The following is a 22023-nucleotide window of genomic DNA, read 5'->3' on the forward strand; positions in this document are numbered from 1 at the left end:
TGTCGTCTTTCTTCTAACGGTCTTAAAACCTTTAAACACGCTCTTCTCCCCTTCAGTCTCTCCAATCTTTCTGGATGAAAGATGCACATTTTCTTCTCGTGTTTTCCTGTTGTGGGGTCTGTAAGCCAGTTCCATGTTCCCTGCAGGGTTTTCATTCTAAGCTTCTTTTAGCTTCCGTTTAACAAGCTGCTGCGTTTTTATGGAGGTGCTTGCTCCTAATCTGAGTATGTTACGGTGGTTTGTTGCAAGATCAGCTCTTCAGGTGTTCAAATTTGAACCAAGGTCTATGCGATGCTTATAAGGATTTCTTCTGATTGTCTTGCTCTTTCCAAGCTTGCAATATATGCATTAATTATTAATCATTCCTTGTGACACCTATGACTTATTTTTCGGTTGTTCTGAAGGTACGCACGCAACCAACAGCACAAAAGAAAGCTGAGCTTGATTTCATTTCCTGCACTTAACCCGTGTTCTTGCTTTCGGAAGGACGCGGCACTTAACCCCTGGGTCTGGTGATCTCAGACTCGGGTCAGCTGGCGAGAGAGAAGGGAGAACAAATCCTCGCTGGGGGCAGCGGGAGAGGGGTATTTATTTAAGCACGCCCAGCGTACCTTTCCCTTATCGCAGGGCCGCTTTCGCTCTGTGCACTCTGAGCGTTTCCTTAGGTGTTGTCATGACGGGTGTGGGTTATTTGGAAAGCACGTTATTCGGGCCAGAACAATCTTCAGCCCTGTTGTGCTCCTTCCTTGCGCTGGAGCAGCACTTTCCTCCCTTATCTCTGCCTTGGAGGTGACGTTTGTGAGTCTGAAATGCTGCCACGAGTGTTTCGCTGGGTTTAGGGTCTCTCTTACGCTGCCTTTTTAATGGACTTTACCTGTCATGACCAGCAAGTTCCTACAGGTAGCGAAGACCCAACAAAGAGTGGAGGGTGAAAAGCAGAAACTGTCTTTGCGATGCTCTTCAGTAACACAGGGATGCGTTGGCTCCGAGGTTTTCCTGTTACGGAAAATCACGACAATAAAAACCACAGCTGGAATTTTAAATCTGGGTTCCCAGAATCCAGCATGTAAAATAAAGATTTGATTTTGAAAAGAATTGAATGTGATCTTTTTTCTGAAGAGTTTATGGGAAGTACATTTAAATAGAGGGTGTTTTTAATTCAGATGCCTGTGATAAGTCAAGACCTGAATAAAAAGTGAGTTTGTTCTTTGTGTCGAAAATCCGTAAACCTCTTAAGCTCATACTATACGTCATGAAGTACGTCTGGTAGAATTTTGTCCTTACTTTACATAGTGTCTCCAACCAGAATGGTTTGTACTTTCATAGTGAATGATGGCAGAGAGTGGTTGTATGTGGAAATGCAGTATTTGATACAGTATATGGGAATTTTGGAGTTGTAATTCCTTTAATATTTCTAGTCCCCAGTGCTCCGCCGCAGAACCTGACGCTGGAGGTCCGGAATTCCAAGGTAGGAATTCCCCCTTGGTAGCAGGAAAAGAAAAGGTTGGTGGATCTCAGAACAACCAGAATTTAGAGCTGCTTGGGGTTTCTTTTCTACCGTGCTGCTTTTCAGCTGTTTGTGACAGGGCAGAACAGTGTCTGATCGTGGGCTTTGGAGCATTAGAAGCTCCAGTGCCGTTGTGGGTTGTATGTAACAATGCGGTGAAGACAGTGACGGTGTACCGGAGCGTGGAGGCTGATTACGAAAGGGGTTTAATCAGGCTCGGCAGCCTGAAGCACCAGAGCTTGAATATGTTCCTGGTGATTAATTACTGTTTATGGTGTGTGTGCATACACGCAAATATTTATAGTGTCCTGGGCACTTTAAAAGAGAAAACTATATACTTAGTCATTATGACTTTAGTGATTATGATGGGAGATTTTTTAAAAAGCCTTTTCTAAACTCTTTTCCAAATACCTTTTTCTACTGCCTGTATCATTAAAAAGAAATAACTTCCTGCACATAAGCTACAGTTCAGGTAATTTGTACCCTGTAGAGGCAACACCAGTTCTTATAGATAGATCCTCAAATAAACCGTATCTTAAGGTAACCTGAAGAAAATGAGAGGGAAAGGCAAGGGGCCGTTTGTGACATTGGAATCCGAAGGTCTCATAGGATTGAGGAGCTTTTATGTGCCCTTCTGTGGGCACATGTATGACCTGGGCTGCTGCTCAGGCACAGGAATTGTACTTTTTACAGACAGCCTAGGTTTTCCTCTCTGAAAATGCACGGGTTTATCTTGCATTTCCTGAAGTACCAGCACTGGAGCAGTTGCTAACGACGCTCTCCCTCCGCAGAGCATCATGCTGCACTGGCAGCCGCCCCCCGCGGGGACGCACAGCGGGCACATCACCGGCTACAAGATCCGCTACCGAAAGGTGTCCCGCAAGAGCGACGTCACCGAGAGCATCGGGGGCACCCAGCTTTTCCAGCTCATCGAAGGTGAGCTGGGATTTGCAAACATTTGTTAGCAAAAAGCGGGGTTAGATGCTTTTATGGGGCTGAGGCTCAGAGATGTGGGTTCTTGCCTTGGAAGAAAAAATGAAAACACTCAGAATTAGCGATCGTAGGTTATGAGGCGTAGTGTGGGCTGGCTAGTGGTAACCGAACTCTTGTGACCTGTTTTCTAGCCCTGATTTTGTCACTGATCTGCTGTAAGGGGACTGGACAAGTCCTTTCAAAACCTTTATAAAGGGCGTAGGGGTTGCAGGGCGAAGGGCACACGCAATGAGCGCGGGACTGAGCTGAAAGTCCGGAGGAGGATTTGGAGAAGTGCAGCCTGGCTGGTATGGGGCAGAGTCGCCGCTTTGCATGTCGGATATAATGTATGGAATCATACAATGTAAGCGTGCTCTGTCAGTGCTCACCGACAAGCCCAACTCAGAGTCCTATGAGCTGCTTCTTACCTCCAGCATCTGCGCAAACAAATCATCCCATTTAGTTCCACTAACGCCAACCTTTTTTCTTTCTGGCATGGACATAGTATAGCCCCTCTTTATTTTGTACACTTAAAAAATCCAACCCTGCACATTACTCAGTATAAATTATATCTCGTCACTAGAATTTCGTATAGCAAAAATAAACAGTATGTGAGAACAGGAGCAAGACTACATATTGTTCATTTTTTAGACATGTGTAAACGAACAGTCGGTCAAAAGAGAAGAAATTGTGCTGCTTTAGAAAATGAAGATGCACTTTTTAACAAGGAAAGCCAATGGGACCTGGGGTGGATTAGAAGGGGGGTGGTCAGTAGGTCAGAGAGGTTCTCCTGCCCCTCTGCTCTGCCCTGGTGAGACCGCACCTGGAATATTGTGTCCAGTTCTGGGCCCCTCAGCTCCAGAAGGACAGGGAACTGCTGGAGAGAGTCCAGCGCAGCCACGAAGATGCTGAAGGGAGTGGAGCATCTCCCGTGTGAGGAAAGGCTGAGGAGCTGGGGCTCTGGAGCTGGAGGAGAGGAGACTGAGGGGTGACTCGTTCATGGGGATCAATATGGAAAGGGGGAGTGTCAGGAGGATGGAGCCAGGCTCTTCTGGGTGACAACCAGTGATAGGACAAGGGGCAATGGGTGCAAACTGGAACACAGGAGGTTCCACTTAAATTTGAGGGGAAACTTCTTCATGGTGAGGGTGCCAGAGCCTGGCCCAGGCTGCCCAGGGAGGTTGTGGAGTCTCCTTCTCTGCAGACATTCCAACCCACCTGGACACCTTCCTGTGTAACCTCATCTGGGTGTTCTGCTCCGGCGGGGGGATTGCACTGGGTGAGCTTTCGAGGCCCCTTCCGACCCCTGACATTCTGGGATTCTGTGAAGATGTTTTGATTTGTTCTCAGAAACTCCAGCTGTGACTCAGTGAGTTTGTTTTCTCAGAGCGGTTGATTTTTGTCTGTAGCTAAGTACATTCTTGCCAGCAACAGTGCCCGTTTAAGAAATTCCATGTATCAAATTTTGAGCGTATTTTCATACTGCTTTGACTGTTGATTGTAAGCTCTTACACACCATAACCCAGCTGTTCAACATTCCTGTTTTGATGCCTGGTGCTGTTTGTGTCGCAGGCCTTGAGCGAGGCACGGAGTACAGCTTCCGAGTCGCTGCGCTGACCGTCAACGGGACCGGACCAGCCACCGACTGGGTGTCGGCAGAAACCTTTGAGAGTGACCTGGACGGTAAGGTCATAAATGTGACCGCAGTTGTGGTATCAAAACCATCAGAACTCGTGGGTGGGGCACAGGAATGTTTGATTGCCTTTGTGAAAGGTAAACCTGATTTTGTTCAGTTGTTTTGCTGCATTCTAATGATACAATGTGTTTTATTTTTGATCAAGTGAAATTAATTGTTATTTTCACATAAAATTCTTGCTAACTCGATGAAATGGCTTGAAATTCAACCCCTCTTCTACACTTCCTAGCAGTATATGTTGGCACTATGTTTTTCTGTGCTAAGGAACATCCAGTTATGAAGGACAATGTCAGTGATACAATATTTAAATAATAACATATTAAAGACTTATAGAATAACAATGGCTCAATTTTTATCTTTGTCAAATGCGGGAGAGATGCCACAGTAGGAGAGAACCAGCAGAAAACATTTTGTTGTCACCCGTAGACCTTTGCAATCTTACCCCGCTGTGTTTTGTTGCTCCCGTGTGTCCTTAAAATATTTTTCCTGCCTTTTTTTTGTTGTTTGTTTAAATTTCTCGGACCTTTTTTCTAAAGAGAACATTGGACCCACAGTAATTGGTAATTTGTCACAGGAGAAAAGGGAGATTGATTATATTATCAGTACTGGTAGACTAGTATAGACTGTATCTTCCATTGGAAATTAAGTGTTTTCCACCAAAGCCATAGATTCATATGTGGTACCCAGAGCCTCGGTAACGTCTTGTTTTCCCAATGCAGACGTTGACAAGCAAAGCAGAAAACGTCCTGTGAATAATTGTGGCCTGTGATAGGAGATCCAGATGTTTGGTATTTATTACACTAGAATGACTTGCAAGGTGGAACCTGATTCTTGCAGAATTAAAAAGAGAAAATTTGTGAGCATGTCCCAGAATCCATCGAAGAGCAATGGAAGTGGAAGAAGAGCGCCGTTTTTAATGAAAGAGCTTCAATATTTGCTTTACGCTGGTGGAAGGTTGCTCCGAGTCAGCTGGATGCCACGCTTCAATCTGTGTCTTAGGCAAAGTTGATGCTCAACTTAATATTTTGTCCTCTTTTTGCTTAACTCGCTTAATCAGGAACAGCGCGAACCCCAGTGTTATCAGTAGAGTTCAGTTTTGTAGTTATTTAAATTGCTTTTTAGAGTGAAGTGACTGGTATCTGTGTGTCCGTCCTCCTTCTACCTGGGTCTGACACGAGCTCGCAGGTTTGAGCAGCCCCTATTTCCCAAAGCTCTGAATGGGCATTACACAAGCTCATGAAACTGTACGCTGCTTCTGATTTAGAGTGAACAACATTTGCCTGAGGACAGTGTCAGGATTGCATTTAAATAGGGTAGAAGAAAAGAACCCTCTCATTCTGTTTTGATTGTATCATTTTTTTTTTTTTCCAACTGGAACGTTGCAGTCCTGTAGGAAATCTAGGTTTCTTTATGCAAATGCCTTACCATTAATAAAGCAATAAAAATTCACCGTTAAGACAATGTAACATGGTATTCATACCATTCTGTAGACGTGTATATTTGCGTATGTGCATACTGGAAGGAAAGATGCGTGTTGCTTTCCTTTCTTTAGTAAGCTCACGTGCGTAAGTTTAACACCATGCAAATGCATTCACAGTTAATCTTTATTTCTCAGGTTCAATAGACACGTAAGGCACAATTCCTTTTTATTCCGTGGCTGTTTTTTGAATTTAAATAGAAAATAATTCCCTTTGTAGCATCATCAATGTAAAGGGAAGCCAGAGTGGTGCAGTTTAGTGTTCGTAGGGCTGTGTGATTTTGCAAAGTCCACCAGGAGTGCCTGTGCAAGAGGTGTTAAACACTCGTACCGAGTTTCTCCCCAATGCACGAACTTCTGTGCAGTTAAAAATGCCATCTCTTATATTGCAGTTGTGTCACTTTTCTGTATTTAATAGTTGTGAACTTTTAATTGATCAGCTGCATCACCTGGAGACCATAAACTCCCTGGGCTTGCAGGCCGATGGCATATTATGATCCAAATAATCCTTTTGTGGTGCTTTATTGAATGTTTTTACCTAACTGCAGCACGTTTCATTAAAGTGAAATCCTCACAGGAAGCAGAACTTTATTTTAGAGTGAGAAGCTCAACACAGAATTATTTATAATCTGTCAACACACGGCAGGCCCCAGCAGCCTGAGAAAAGGGCTTATTTCATTTTTGAGAAGGTAAAACAAAGATGTGGACGCTTGTAGGTACAATTTGCTTTTAGATCGCTCCGAAGTTGTAATCACCAGCAGAATACTCTACGAGTATTCCTCGATCTTGTGGCGTGGATGTGTCATCTGCTCATGTATTTGGGGAATTATCTGCAAGAGACTGCAGGATTTAAACACCGACAAGCGTAGGACGAATCACAACCAACCTTTGCAGCAAAACCCCCTGAGTTTTATTGACAATTTGTAGAGCTTTGGAATGCTCTTTTTAATCTTACAACGAGCTCAGGAACCTTTCCTTCATCATCAGTGTGTTTTCAATATTTTAATGCCCACAAGTAAGTCGTATGTTGGAACTAAAAGTAGATTGCTTTGCGGAGGGGCAGGACGCGATAAATTCAACGCGTATTTTGAAGAATTGGAGAGAAATGCGCAAACATCAAAAATCTCTGCCTTGAAGCAGATCTGATACTTTTCTTCGGTATGACTGTCGTCTCTTCTAAAGAGAGGATCTATTAAAATCTATTAGCGTCTGAAACTGTGTTAAATTTCTTCTGCTTATTAGAGGTTTTTGCTCTCTCTCGTACACTAAAGCTTTGCAGCGCGCTCATGCCAGAACCGCAGTGCTGCGTTTGCCCTCCCAGCTCTTCGCGTCGTTACCTTCATTTAAGACAAATCCTTCACAAGCCTCGTTTTTCTTGAGCAGAGACTCGCGTTCCTGAAGTCCCGAGCTCCCTGCACGTCCGGCCGCTGGTCACCAGCATCGTGGTGAGCTGGACCCCGCCGGAGAACCAGAACATCGTGGTGAGGGGCTACGCCATCGGCTACGGCATCGGCAGCCCGCACGCCCAGACCATCAAGGTGGACTACAAGCAGAGATACTACACCATCGAAAACCTGGGTGAGCTGCTAGGAATTAAGTAAAATTCCAAGCGTGTTTTTCAGAGGATCTTTTCTCCTTATTCGGATATTACACCTGCTGATAAATTTCAAATAAACTCAGTTTTCTACTGTCGTGGTTTGATTGCGGGGTGACAATAAAACCATGGCAGATGTGTTGTCAACCTCCTCTCCCCCCGCTTTTCCCTTCAGCCCCTCCCTCTCCCCCCTTCCCACTAAGGACAGGCGATTGGGAGGGAAAGAAGGACAGAGAGAAGAGAGTTGGAAAAAATGAAAAATGTTTCACTAATGCTACCGATAAAAACAGAGAAAATAATACAAAATATACAAAGCCAATCTTGAAAGTCCCGGCAGCTGTTCCGGCAGATGTGGGGCCGGCACCCGAAGTCCCGGACTGGACTCTGCAGCCAACCGGAGCTGGATTCAGTCTGTCACTAGACCTCAGTTCGCGGGGACAACTCGCAAGGTCCTCTCCCAATGTCGGCCATAAGGAAAAGGGACGAGATCCTCGTGATCTCCCACTTTTATATGAAGTGTGACGTGAATGGGATGGAATACTTCAGTTGGTCAATTTTCAGTTCACCTCCTGCTTGCACATCTCGCGGGATGCATCATTATCAATGACCTCGCATTCCATTGCTACGTCTACCAAAACATGTACCTGACTTTCAGGAAAACTGCAGTTAGTAAGAAGACTTTAGCTGACAGGGAAATTCACTGAAAGAGAAACTTTTTAACAAAACCAGGACATCTACTGATAGAGAATGAGGCAGAGGAATAAAAATTTAAATTAAAAAAAAAAAATCCAAAGCAACAATCCAAACCCAGAATCCTAAATTCACCGAGTTTTTGCAGCAGAGTGCATTTTGATTTGATGCTTTCCCTTATGACAAAAACTTTCCTGCCGAGCAGCATTCCCTTATTCTCCAGAACGGGTGGCTTCCCGCAAAAAAGAGCTAAAGTATCACCAAGATACAGTGGCATCTACTTTAAAAGAAAAATATAGAATCACCCCTTCACAGAATTCTCTGTGGTAGGTAAGACATCCTGAAAGCAAAATAAATGCTAGTATTGCAAACTATTGAGAAGTTTCCTAAAATTGGAGGTTTGATAATACTAGAGCAGAGCAACTTAAAATGTTCATTGTAAAATGGTTTTGCTTGCTATTGTTTTTTTACTGTACTTAAGAGAGATTTGCTGGAAGTGTACGCTTCCGCTGTATGAGAACTATCGAACACTAAAGTTAGGCTAGCCATTTCATGTATTTCATTTAAAAAATAAAATACCGCACAAAGAGAAAATGGAGAAGCAGAAAATAGGATTCACGAACAGTTTGCGCTAAAACTCTTCTGATCTTTTTTTCTCTTTTAGACCCCAGCTCCCACTATGTGATAACTCTGAAAGCGTTTAACAACGTGGGGGAAGGAATCCCCCTGTACGAGAGCGCGGTGACCAGACCCCACTCAGGTAACGCCCGCGGTGGCTTTGCCCAAAGTTGGGATGTGATGACATCGAACGGTTGGGTTTTTTTTTTTTTTTCTTTAACCGATTGGCCTTACTGCTTCAGGGTCACATGTTTCATCCCTTTATTAACCACCCAAGATTGGTTTCATTTTTCAAATTGCCCAGCTTACTTTTCAACTACGTATGGAGGTTCTCACTCAAAAAGCTACCGTTACGTTAGCACAAATTGTGTGGGTGCAGTTCTAAAGGCATTGCCCCTATTTGTTAGTTGGTTGGTTGGTTGGTTTTTTTACAGACAAGCATAGGGGGTTTTTGGTCTTTTTCACTGAGATTTTGAACACAACGTCTGCGTTTTCTTTGTCTAAGTCTCAGTCTGCAGTCACTTACACTAGACAAGTTCTTGACGTGTTTTTTTCCGTCTTGTAATACATTAATAAAAGATCTTAAGCAGAGATATTTGCTTGCAAGCGAGCTGTTACAATGCTATGGCTCACCATGCTGCCTAGACTGTTAGTTAGTTATTTTGTGTAGATGTTCACACTTGTGTTTGGTTTAGTCTTCTAAAGAGCAGGAATTCTTACAGCTTTTATAGAGGACATTGGAATTGCATTTTCTTCAGTTATTAGCAATTTGTATGATACTTGGAACTTGATTGCCATGAACATCCTTTAAAAGATGGTGGGAGTTCCCTGTAATTTTGCTGAAGTGTTATTTACCCATCTAGACAAGTCGAGCTCTTTTACCCCCACCCTGTTTTCTGGAAGAGGAATCGGGGACACTGCGGCAAATAAAGTCAAAATTACTGGATGCTTGGGGTTGGTTGAATGCACTGAGCACAAATACAATTTGGTATATGTATATATTAGCATATATATGTTGTCTTACTGTCTTAAGAAGGGAACACGATGCAAGAAGAATTTTATTAGCCAGTCTTATGTCACCTATTAACTCTGGCTTTTCTCTCTTTTTCTCCATTTCTCACCTTTCATTTCATTGTACTACCCTGCATTCCCCCCTTTTTGTTTTCTTTTTTGTTTACATTAAAATGCCACCTTCTCCCTCTTTTAATTATAATACACAACTTTTTGCCCATCGATTCCCTAGACACTTCCGAGGTTGATTTGTTTGTTATTAATGCTCCATACACTCCAGTGCCAGATCCGTCGCCCATGATGCCGCCGGTGGGAGTTCAGGCTTCCATCCTGAGCCACGACACCATCCGCATCACTTGGGCAGACAACTCCCTGCCCAAGAACCAGAAGATCACGGACGCTCGCTACTACACCGTGCGCTGGAAAACCAATATTCCCGCTAACACCAAGTACAAGGTACCGGAGTTTCGACACCACTAACGCAGCCGCGTTTTTTCCAGCGCGAAATGTAACGTTTAAGTGGAAGCTGAGAGTAAAGACAAGCACCTAAAAAAGGGTACAGAGTGTGCCCGGGTTTATTTGAGTTGCCCGGACTGAGCTCACATCAGTCTCGCTCAGTTAAGTGGTGTCTTCAAAGCCGTTTCTCGATTTAGTTTAGTGGTTGGTTTTGCGTATGCGTGTGACGGAGATGGCGACGGGGAGTTGCGCGCGAGCGGCGCTGGGAAGGACGGCAAACACTTCCAGAATTACCCTGTTTCCCCGAAAATAAGACGCGGTCTTATATTAATTTTTGCTCCAAAAGATGCTGACTTTTTTACATGTATAGTTGCCTGGACACTATTTAAATTGACTTTCAAAATTAATTTGTAACTAGGGCTTATTTTTGGAGTAGGGCTAATATTTTGAGCATCCTGAAAAATCCCGCTAGGGCTTATTTTCGGGGTAGGTCTTATTTTTGGGGAAACGGGGTACCTTCTGCTGTGGAACCACAGACACGGTGACAATTTTATTTTTCCTGCTCGACCCTGACGCGATGGCCGTGTCTGACAGATGTGGCCTTGCCTTCAGAGGAGCCAGAGTACATTAATAAGGTTGGCGTTACTAATTAATAAGGTTTGTGTTCCTAACGGCTTCGCTCCGGCGAGCAGAGGCATCTGAATTTGTGGGGTGAGTCATGCAGGGAAAATATTTACCCTGACGGTTTTAACTTTTGTTTTACAACCTTTTGTGGTCATACAAAGCTGATAATGAACCTTTCCTTTTGGAACTGAATGGGTGCAAAATAGCTGACGATAACTTTGTGATATCCCTGCCTTCCTTGCTTTTCATCTCCTGTTTTGATTTGGAGACTAGATTCAGGGTTTGGTTTATTGGTTTGGATTTTTTTAGTCAGATGGTTGGATTTTTTTCAATTTTCAGAGTTATCTGGAGGCCCCAAAAATGCTGCCTGCAAATTTCATGTTTGAAACGAGACTCAAAGGAAATGGTTGTTAAATTATCCAGCTAGTGGAGCTCCCTTTATGCTCTTGCCGAGCAATCTTACTACAAACCAGATTTTTTTTTTTTAATTGAAATGAAAAGCTGCGTTCTTCCTCTAAAGGCAAGTTATTTATGAACCCACATTCCTGAGTCATGTGCAGAGGCCGTCTCGGGAGTGATTTATATAATACTGCAGTTTCATTAGTTAAATGCTTTAAAAAAATGATGGTAAATGAAATACTCCCATTGCTCTTGGTGCCAGTGGTCAAGGAGTTTTATTGTGGACCAAAAATAATATGTAATGATGGAACATAGTTCAAAATTACTCATCGTAAAAAGCATTTGCCCAAAAGGACTTAAGTTTGAGAACATTTGCTCTCATCGTTTTTAACCCGTGATGTCTGGAGAACTCACGTCCCGCTTTTCTTTCTTCGTTTAATCGTGAATTCTGTTGAACAGTAACGAGTGTGAATTTTAAGAAAGGCAAAGCCTCTTTTCAGCGAGGCTGTTCAAGAAGCTGCCGTATTTCAGTCGAGTCTCTGGTCACTTTATTGCCCGTGAGCTCACACGTTGTTCGTCATGCCCATCTCCAGCAGCTTCGGTATTTATCGCGTGTTTTAAGGCTGTTCACCCGGTTGCATCGGAGTTTCTCCGTTACACAGCCTTGCACACCAAAATCTTAACCTTTTTCCACCTTCAGGAGCCTCATTTTGTGAAATCCGCGTCGGATTTGTGTCCGTCTAGAGCGTGTAAACACAGAGCAAATGCGATAGAGTTCAGAGGGTTTTTCAAAGAGTCTTTGTTGGCGGCGCAGAGTCGTCCCGCTCGCTACCTGTGACTTATCGCAACCTAAAATCTTCAATCTTAACTTGGATCTTTTAGGAGTGTATAAAGAGAAAACAAGTTTGACAGGGTAATATTTATGAAGTTTATTTCTAGTGGGTGAGCGGGGTTTAATATCGGGGGATGTGTTGTGATCTCAGAAAACAGTAAGTGGTGTTAAAAAGCGAAGAAGTCGAATGCTCCAGTTCAGCCTTTCATGTGTCATTTACATTCAGCATGATGCGCAGGGAAATGAAAAGATACCAAGTTTCAAAGGCACAGATTTAAAAATACAAAAGAGGAGGATTCCCTGCCACGTCCACCTGGCAAAAGACACCTGTGAACAAGCAAAATAGTCTGTACAAATCCAAATATCGCTTGGCTGGCGGCGTCCTGAATGTCACCTGCTGGAACCAAAAACCTGTTATGGATATTTGAGGAATAAGGGGGTGCAGAATTTGGCCTGTATTATTCAGAGAGTCTGCGTGGAACGTGCATTTATAGACCCATCCTTGCCTCGAAAAAGAATCGGCTGCAAACAGCCGTTTTCTGAAGGCAGCAGTTGTTACATGCGGTTGTTATATGGCCCTGCCAAATACTGAGACAACTCACTCTTTAATTCTGTGTTTATATTACTGTAGGTCAAGGTAAGAAATATATGCATATGTAGATTTTTTTTTTTCCATAGGCCTCTAATAATTTTAAGTCATATATAACGACTATCAGATATTTTAACCCAAAGGTTAAGAATTCTACCTAAACAGCTGTTACGCTGTAAACCATGTGTAGTTTCAGTGCATGATCCTAGATAACCAGTTTTTGCTGAAAAATATGGAACTGTTAATAAACCTTCGTTATCTTCAGGTCTCTCAGCACCTGTACGTTCAGTTGATTTTTTTAAGTGTGTTAAATATTTACGGAAAATTGTAACAGGAATGCGAAAGGCAGATATTTCAAGAAGGCCTCTTATTGTTAGCTGGGCTTCATTGTTTTCCCCAGCCAGAGCAGTTAATGAAATGCTGTAAATTAAACCCCCCAAGCGGACAGTGATTTAACCTGCTGCATAACAAGCGTGCCCTGGACCTTGTATTGCTCTTTTTTCCTTTTTCTTTTTCTTTTTCTTTTTTTTTTTAAAATGTATAATTGACTGCTATTAAACGCTCTTGCTGATTGCAGAAAGAATTTCTAGTTTAGGATAAAACAACTGCACATTAATACTTGATTAATGATTTTGCATGACAGAGCAAAACCGGTACGGAATTAATGACCGCGGTTACGGAAATGTTCGAAACACCTGAGACGAGGCTGTTGGGGAGCCGGGGACGGATGGTTTTCAGCCCAGAAGTTCCTGACACGTTGTTTTTCTTTCAGACTGCAAACGCCACCACTTTGAGCTACTTGGTGACCGGGTTAAAACCAAACACCTTGTACGAATTCTCCGTGATGGTGACCAAAGGCCGAAGATCGAGCACCTGGAGTATGACGGCGCACGGAACGACGTTTGAATTAGGTACCCGCTCTGGGAGGGCCGGCGTTCCAGAATTCTGGAGGAGGGAAAACATGTCTTGACAATTGTTATGCTGATGAATGCTTGCTGGGGGCTTTTTTTCTTTACAGTTTAGTCAGAAATTCTGATTGAAAAACAACAACATACTTCAAAATTCGCAGGGATGATTGCATGCAAAAGAATTTACATCAAATTACAGAGGAGTAATGAATAATGTACCACAGTTCACAGACAGGAGAGAATAAAGAAGCGTAAGCTTGAAACAGCTCAGAAATAGCATGTTAATCGCAAATACAAAGAAAATACTTCAGCAAATAAGAATTTACATTTGCGGTAGTTATGATGATAATTACTACAGACTCGGGAAGTGCATGGGGCAAATGAATTTTTAAAAAAATCCCAGTAGAAATGAAGCCATCCAAGTTAGACCTTAATTCTTGTTCTTCAGCAGGAGTTGCTCTTGCAGCGCTGTCGAAATGACGCACCATCCAAGTACAGAACAGAAAAAGGGGTTGTATCTACCGGGAGGAACTCGAGCCCTCTGATCCTGCAGTGGGAAATGATATTTGTGCAGTTAAATTTGCCGCTTCTTATGCTCGTGTTTGTGATTATTGGAAGCGTGAGGACAAAAAGAGCCTGTCCAAATGACCCTGCGGCTCTCAGCCTAAAGTAAAATACCGCAAAAATATCAAGCGTTGGTGAGATCATCCAATATTCTAAACCAAGAAATAATAAAAAGCAAAACCAGGATAAAATCAGAAAGCTCGTAACCTGTTCTGAATCTCGTAAACCGTTTGCGAGCTTCAGTTGCTTTAGTTTTTGCTGGGAATCCACCAGTCTGGACTGAGGCTCCTTTCCCATCCCAATTATTACACAATGCCCTTCCCACAATAAAACACTTCATTTGGTATTTTTGCTGACAGACGTACGATTCTCGTCCGTACCTCTACACTAAGAGGAGAGATTGCGAAGGTCGCACAAATAAAGTTTGCAAAAGGGAATTTGAAGCTCAAAAAGCACAGGAGCGAGGGCGAGATGCGGGAGGTCTCATTTCATTTACATAGAAACTACATTTCTAGTTGGGGTGGTTGTAAAAGAGTATTTGCAAATATGACTTAAATCTTGGGAACTGAGGAGCAAATTAGGAAAAAAAAAAAAAGGCTAAGTGTATTTTCTCATAACAGACCTTGTGATTTATATTACTCGCCAAATTCCTGAGCGGGTGACTCATTATTTTTGAATACTCGTGAGCAGCAGCGTTGTACAGGACTCGCTCCTCGGCTGATGCCAAGGATTCTTTTTCTATTTATTTCTTTTCTCTGAAGCTTACTACAGGGGCCTTGATTTGTACTTTACGTCTGTCCATTTCTGCTGAGCACGTTTTTAAGTATTTGGGATAATAGTTACAGTAACTCTTGAGCTTTTGCTCTCCCTGGTTTCGTCCTGTTACTCTGCACAGGGATAATGAGGAGCCATCTCAGCGGACGGACAGATTAATTCCTAATAGGTAATGCACAGAAAGCTCTTTAAATGCAGAAAGCACCGTGTAAGCACTAAATGTTACTATTATAGTATTAAATATCCAAGGCGGATTTACTTTGCTAAAAGGTGCCTCATTAGAAGTCTCAGGTTTTTCATCGTGGGGCCTTGCAAACCGTGGCTGGTTAATGCACCTTTGGCGACGTTGGAAAACCATTAATCTGAGCCCCAGCTGGAGACTGGAGTTCACAGCGAGGAGGTCTCAGATTTCAGGTTTTGGCTGGAGCAGCGTGGGCCGTTCCCTGAATTTGGGGCAGGAGGAGGCTGACGGAGAAGCCGCGCTCTGCTCCTTTCCTTCTCTCAGTCTCGCTCTCTGCCAACCCAGGGAGAAAGGTGTGTTCAGCAAACATGTCTGGATTTCCAGTGCTGTTGGTGGTGCAGATTTCCTTGCGAGTCACAAGTCATTCTTCACTAAATTAAATCAGCAATTACGGATTATGATTCGCCGTCTCTGGTGGATTTACCTTGCTGATTCGGATTGGAGGGGCAAACTGGCATTTCTAGTCCCACCATTAACTGGCAGATGTGGAGATATTTTGTGTATCTGTACATACGGGGTGTGTTTATTTCATGAGCTCGTGTAATTGTTACCAGACAAATTCAGAAGCGCTTTAGAAGCAGGCAAGTCCTTGCAGAGAAGATGCCGCACACCGCGATGGTGTTTGCCAGCTGGAGTAAACCAGTAAGAGCACCGCACTGGGGTGGTGGGTGTGTTTGAACATTCAGCGCTTTTATTATCCTATTTTATTATTGTATTTTTTCATTGGTAAAACAAAAGGGAAGGTGCTTATCCAGTGAAGGGAGGCAGCCCGTTTCTCACAGCCTGTTTGGGTTTTCTGTTTGCAGTGCCGACTTCTCCTCCCAAAGACGTGACCGTGGTGAGCAAGGAGGGGAAACCCCGCACCATCATTGTGAACTGGCAGCCTCCGTCCGAAGCCAACGGCAAAATTACAGGTGCACTTTGCGTGAGCGATACTGCAGATATAAGACACCCGGTTAACGGCAGAATATAATCTGCATAACTATGGGAACATGTTCCGTGTTTAATTTAGCCTACAGCTAGCCAAGAGGTCTATATCTACTTTGTCAATCTTTTTAGTAGCTCAGATTAATTATTTACTTTTGTACCTAGTAAAAATATATTAAGATATAAACTAACTGCAGTGTGAAATTGGAGCCTAACCAGAAATATAATTGAAAGTTGAAACAGCTCTGTAACCTTTGCCTTCATCAGCTTGTGCTGTTCTAATAGATGCCTCCAGAAAAACAGCCGTAATGCATCTGGCCCATCCGTATTTCATTTAGAAGACTCCATTCCAGGGCTCTTTGTCATCTTCGTGTCATTTTGTGGGCACAGAACAGACTTAAAGTCAGTTTATTAGTCCCCTGGCATAAGTACTAAGAGTAAACTGTTGTTGGCCTGTGAAACTGCATCACTTCCATGGCAGACAGATCATTTTACAGAAACTAATAATTAGTGTTTCAGTAATTTCTGTTCGGATTCCCCTTCCTCAAGGCTTTCGCTTCGATTTTCCTTTTTGACCCCAAGCTTTAAGCTTTTAAATCAGATTGTATTGACACATAGTTTGCAGTGTATGAGTTTGCTTTTGTTTTCAGAATTAACCACGGTGCAGAATGAAACCTTTGAAACGTGTCACCAGCCGGCATCTGATTAGGCGGGAGTCTAGGCCAGGTTCTAGACAGGAGACTAGAACTAAGTAGATCCCTCTGAAAAGGCAGAATGCTGGAGACTCTCAACCTTTAGTAATTAAAATGAAGTTTTATGTAATGCGTAAGAAAGACCCGTGAAGGGCTGCAGGTAGGACGGAGCGGCTGTAACAGGTACATGCTTTGTCTTTTGGGCTGCTCTTCTATATCAAGCCCATTCAGGGTTATTTTATTATCAACAAGATGTTTGCTCTGTACAGGAAAGGTTTGATGGGAGAAACAAGAGCCTTTCTCGTAACTGCAGGTTAAATGCCTCGCTTGCTGCCGGTCAGGGGGTCGTGCAGACAGGGGTGAAATGTAAAGCGCAAATATCCCCGGGTTATAGACGCTCTTGAAAAGATCAGCCTTTCATCTTAGATCAAGTGCATGCACGAGCAAGGGAAGACAATGTACAAAGAGATCAGCCTTGTCTGCCACAAAATTATCATATGCATTCGATTTTCCAGGTACAAAATCTCCTGGCAATGTCTGTGAAGGAGAACCTCACATTTATTTATACGCGTTGAATGAGAATGTATTCATTAGTTTTTGCAGGGCGCGGGGGCTGAGTGCCCTCTGCTGGGGACGGCCACCGACGCCACTTAGGGCTGCAGTAATTACTCATTAACTCGGCTCAGTTCGGTGTGTGCATTAAGTAATGCCGTAAAAACGACGTGATGATGGAATTGCAGCACATCTGCGGAATGGTCGTCTTTCCAGCTCTGATCTCCTTTTGATGTGGGTGCGATGGATGTGAGATACTGAACTGTGCTGGTCTGGAGTCCAGATGCTTGTGCATCAGTATAGCTGCTGACTAATTAGTACGGTCATAAATTAACTCAGTAATCCTGTGCCACTATACTACATAGAGAGCAGTCTCTCTATATAGATGTGTATGTTGCTGCTTCTTAGACAAGTTACAGTTACGTTGCTTTGTGACCTCAACAAGTAGCTCTGCTTCTTACATAGCAAATGTTACAAAGCTTTGCCTTTGGATTGCTTTGTATCTACAATATCTTCAATAGCAGATCATAAACACTTCCCATAGCTTTTTTCTTGGGTGTGCAAGAGAACTTCAGTTCTCTTTGTATTGTTGTCTTTCTTAATAAACTGAAAAAATAATAAAAAATGTACTGAATATGTCCTTTAGCTGTGCATGATAATGTTATGTTGGTTTAATGTTAACTATTTTCTACAAATATGAACAGTTTGAGGATTTTTTAATAATAAGAGCTTTATGTTCTTTTACATTATTTGATCTATGAACAGGTAAAGATAATTTCTCCATATTCCAAAATAATTTCAATGTTTGAAATTGCTTTTTTTCCCTTAGCATATACTCTTGAATTGTTTAAAATTTAAGATGGAAAGGATGTATCTTATTTGAATGCATTCTTAGTCTTTGAAAAAGTAGGGATACACATTCAGAAACCCCATAATCATTTAGCTGTGCAAATCCCAATAGTACATTTTCTTTGAGATCTTATCACTTATCCAGTTCTTTCAGGTATAAAGGTCTTTTGCTTTTTCCCTCGAACAGGATACATCATTTACTACAGCACGGATGTGAACGCTGAAATACACGACTGGGTTATTGAACCTGTGGTGGGAAACAGACTGACCCACCAGATCCAGGAGCTGACCCTCGATACCCCGTATTACTTCAAAATCCAGGCCCGCAACTCCAAGGGGATGGGACCCATGTCCGAGGCGGTTCAGTTCCGAACACCGAAAGGTAGGATAAATATATTTCTTCTCATTTCCTGAATGCAGCTTCTATAAGGATAAGGTAGCAATAGTGTGAATTTTGTATTTAAACCGGAAAAGTCAGGAAGACAGTGGAGTTTGACTAGAATGAAATGTTGTGTTGGATCGCTCTTGCATGTAGTTAATACACATGGAAATGTTGCTCAGCTGTTGGACTGGTGGTGTTGTTTCAAAACTACCAGTGGGACAGGGTCAGCTCGTTATTAATGCCCAAGGTCCGTGTCCTAAACGGGCTTTTTTAGAAAAGCAGTTTTTTAGTTGCTTCAAGGTTCTAGGTGTCGTGTGGAGTTGGCAGCCAGAGGCACAGCTGGATGGTGTCAGGGCAGTTAGCGTGACACGGCTGCTCCGTGCTGGGTAACTAGTGGCACAGGACAAATGCCTGATATCTTGAGAAAAATGGACTCTAAGGAGAGGTGAAAAAGTGAGGAGTAGAATTTCTGTCAATCAGTACTTTTTCCATATGAGTACTGGTGTTTGGAAATGAGAACTCTGGCCAGTGCACTTACGTGATGTGAAACTTTAAATTCCGTCTCTCGCTCCTTCAAGGCTTGTGATCTTTCTCTTGTTTTTTCCTTCCCTGCGCTTGCCCCACTAGCCGAGTCCTCAGATAAAATGCCTAACGATCAAGGTAAATGAACAGCCACGCTTTCTCTTTTATCCCATCCTTCACACCCTTTGTTTTTCCTGTCCATGTGCTGTTGCATTTTTGAAGTGGAACCAACATCTCTAGCTGTAGACGAGCAAGTTCCTGCGGTGCTTTTAGTAGCGGAAGAACGGGCAGTGCTGGTTGGGCGTTAGGAACATCGAGGGGACTCTGCAGTCCCAGGGAGGGACCGGCGGGTTGTGCGGAGCTGAACCGTTCTGTCAAAACGCGTTTGGATGAAGCGATGCTCCAGCCAACCTCTGCCAGGGCTCGGTCACTTCCCTCGTGAGCTCTAGAGCTATAATTATTTTCATAAGAAAGGAAATTCTGTCTGGTCTGGGAAGTTTTTCTGCAGCAGAGATTCTGCCGGTCGGCTCCTTGAGGCTCCAGACTCTCCTCAAGAGCACTGTGTTAGCTGTAAAAAGCCTTCAGGTTTTAAAACGCTGGCTTGAAAAATGGCAGCTTTGAGTTGAGTGCATTGGCTTGGAAGGTGAATGTCTCAGGGCTATTTTTGCTTTCTTCCAAATAACCTGCAAGGCCAATAAAAAGGGGAGGAATTAGTCTACAGGCATGAATTTCAAAGGACATTGGCAATCAGCGCGGAAGTACAATTAAATAGATCCTAAAGGAGTTGAGAACTAATTTGTTTTACTTGATTTTCAACTTGTTGCTTAGAAGTAATTTATTAAATATGCTTTTACATGTTGTGTACCCAATAAAGCAGAAAGTTACGGAGTACATTCATATCCAGAGACGCTGGGTGAGATTCAGGGTGTCCATGGGGAAGCAGATGTTTAATCGGAAGGGAACAGGGGAAAGTTGAAGGGCTTTCTTTATTTTAAAGTTGCTGGTTTGTCTTTTGCACTACTGTAAATTCTCAGCCATCGTTACCATCCTGCAGTACCGTACACTTCTAACGATTTGCCTCTCTAGTCTTTTTATATCTTATTATCTACTCCATTATTTTATGTCATCTGTTAACTTCAGTAGCAATTATTTTAATTTTCTTTCACGGTGTTATTAAGGATATGGAATTACACTTGGCCAAGCACAGGTCTTTGCACAAGTCATTAGAGATACCCCTTATGAATAATGATTCTGGAATGATAATTCCAATTTTTATCAGTTAATTAGGTGTTAATCTTGTTAATATGTGCAACATTGGTTTTTTACTATGCTATTTTTAAGAAAGCATTGTACAGTACTTAGTAGATAGTTTAATGAAGTCTACATATAGTATGGCTGCATAGTTAATGTAGATAGATAGAAATATATAGATATTTTGTTCGTCTGAACAGAGATGGGCCTATAGGGTGGTGCTGTCTCCCTGTACCACCTCTTCTGGCCTTGCCCATGTTAAGGCTTGAGCTGCTACGTTAAAAATGCCCAGGGTGTCTGTTTGTCTTTTGATAATTTTGCCTGGTGGTGGTTTTATTTTTCTCCTGCAGCTTCTAGGGGTTTTCTCTCGTGTTATATTTGGTCATAGAGGTGCGAAGAGGTGGAATAGATTAGTGCAGCACTGGGTGTCTGCTCCAGAGTGGCTGGTGCGATATGTGTTCTGCAGCAGAGATGAGTCCAGAGAGGTGTGTTCTGTGGAAAGAAAGGGAAAAGGGAAAGGGAAAGGGAAAGGAAATCCTCCAGACTGTCATATGTCACATTCATTGTCTGAGGCCCAAGCACTAGACAGTCATTCCTCATGGAAGTGTCTTCCACCAACACTCACACAGCAGACAAAAAATACTACACTTTAGTATAATGTCTTTATTTCACGTTCCATAACTTTTATTATACTATATCTTGTTTATTCCCCTAATGATCATAATTTATCAGTGTATGTCAATTTATGTTAATCGCATTTGAATACTTTCATTAAATAATCATAATTTATTAATGCATGTTAATTTATGTTGATGTCTGATAAATAAGTTCATTAATTAATAAAATTTTTTTGATTGATTTTAGTAATTACTAATTATTTATTTTTTATTATTTCATCCTTTCTGCTACTTGTATTTGTCTTTAAACATCACCAGCTAACGGGATTTTTACTCTTCCCAAATAGCTTTATAATTACACACCTAATTACTTTCATAGAAGGTTAAGCTGCACAGACAGGAGAAAACTCAGAAAAATGGTTATATTTCTAAAAACTGAATACTAGTACAGGCTCCTAAGCTTACTCACAGAAATAACAATGTGTGCCAATAATCGTGCTGTCTCCTGTCCCCGTTGCAGCGTCCGGCTCCGCAGGGAAGGGCGGCCGCCCACTGGACATGGGCCCGGATTACAAACCCCCGCTCGGCGGTACGTGCTCCTCTAAAGCTTTGCCTTCAAAATCCAGTGGGGTCTGTGTTTTGCTGTGTCTTACCGTCAAATATCCATGACATCTTCTCCAGAAACTTCTCTTTCTGACGGGAGTTGTTCCTGGTCCAGAAATGGTCTCATTCTTTCTTCGTGTTCTTACCTCCTGTGTGGGGACCATGCAAAGAAAATCTCATTACACCCGTTTACATTTCAGTCTCGAAAAGCAGATCCTGTTCCCTGTTCAGTTTTAAATAGCTGCCCTAGTACACAAGTAAAATTGATTCAGAAAGATCATCGTAGAAAGGAAATAAAATCTCATCTCCTCCTTATTAGCACTGCGCATTGCAGGAGCCTTGCCCTAAGGTTACACTCACTAGTGTTACAGAAAATGGGGATTTTTTCAGAGAAAAGTGACCACTGTAGGATCCTGATACCGATTCATGTGATTATTTGGTCCAAGGAAAGTGCCTGTAGTTTTAAAAAAGGTCTCAGGTTAGTCCTTAGACTCTAAGTCCTTAGACTCTAAGACTTTAGAGTCCTTAGACTCTAAAGCTATTTAGCTATTAAAATGAAAACGTATGTATACATACACACATATATCTATATATGTGTGTGTATATATATAACACTATATAACAATTGTCCAGAAACACAGATGACAAATGACAAAAATAATGACTGAGCACTTCA

The 22023-nt window shown here is 42.5% G+C and overlaps 1 protein-coding gene across 7 annotated transcripts in view; it reads left to right on the plus strand.

Annotated features, from left to right (window-relative positions):
* Positions 1–22023, plus strand: part of NEO1 (neogenin 1) — a 172207-nt gene that overhangs the window by 141819 nt on the left and 8365 nt on the right. For 4 of the 7 annotated variants that reach the window (XM_065641762.1, XM_065641763.1, XM_065641767.1 and 1 more), the window contains exons 12-22: positions 1419–1468; positions 2299–2443; positions 4052–4162; positions 7036–7230; positions 8601–8696; positions 9846–10021; positions 13238–13376; positions 15759–15866; positions 18160–18354; positions 18982–19014; positions 21265–21333. In XM_065641762.1, coding sequence (XP_065497834.1) covers positions 1419–1468; positions 2299–2443; positions 4052–4162; positions 7036–7230; positions 8601–8696; positions 9846–10021; positions 13238–13376; positions 15759–15866; positions 18160–18354; positions 18982–19014; positions 21265–21333 — 1317 coding nt within the window. The remainder of the gene's footprint in view (positions 1–1418; positions 1469–2298; positions 2444–4051; positions 4163–7035; positions 7231–8600; positions 8697–9845; positions 10022–13237; positions 13377–15758; positions 15867–18159; positions 18355–18981; positions 19015–21264; positions 21334–22023) is intronic. The other 3 variants (XM_065641764.1, XM_065641766.1, XM_065641769.1) reach the window with 1 other exon arrangement.

This window comes from Caloenas nicobarica, chromosome 10, assembly GCF_036013445.1.
Source record: "Caloenas nicobarica isolate bCalNic1 chromosome 10, bCalNic1.hap1, whole genome shotgun sequence".
Taxonomy (NCBI): domain Eukaryota; kingdom Metazoa; phylum Chordata; class Aves; order Columbiformes; family Columbidae; genus Caloenas; species Caloenas nicobarica.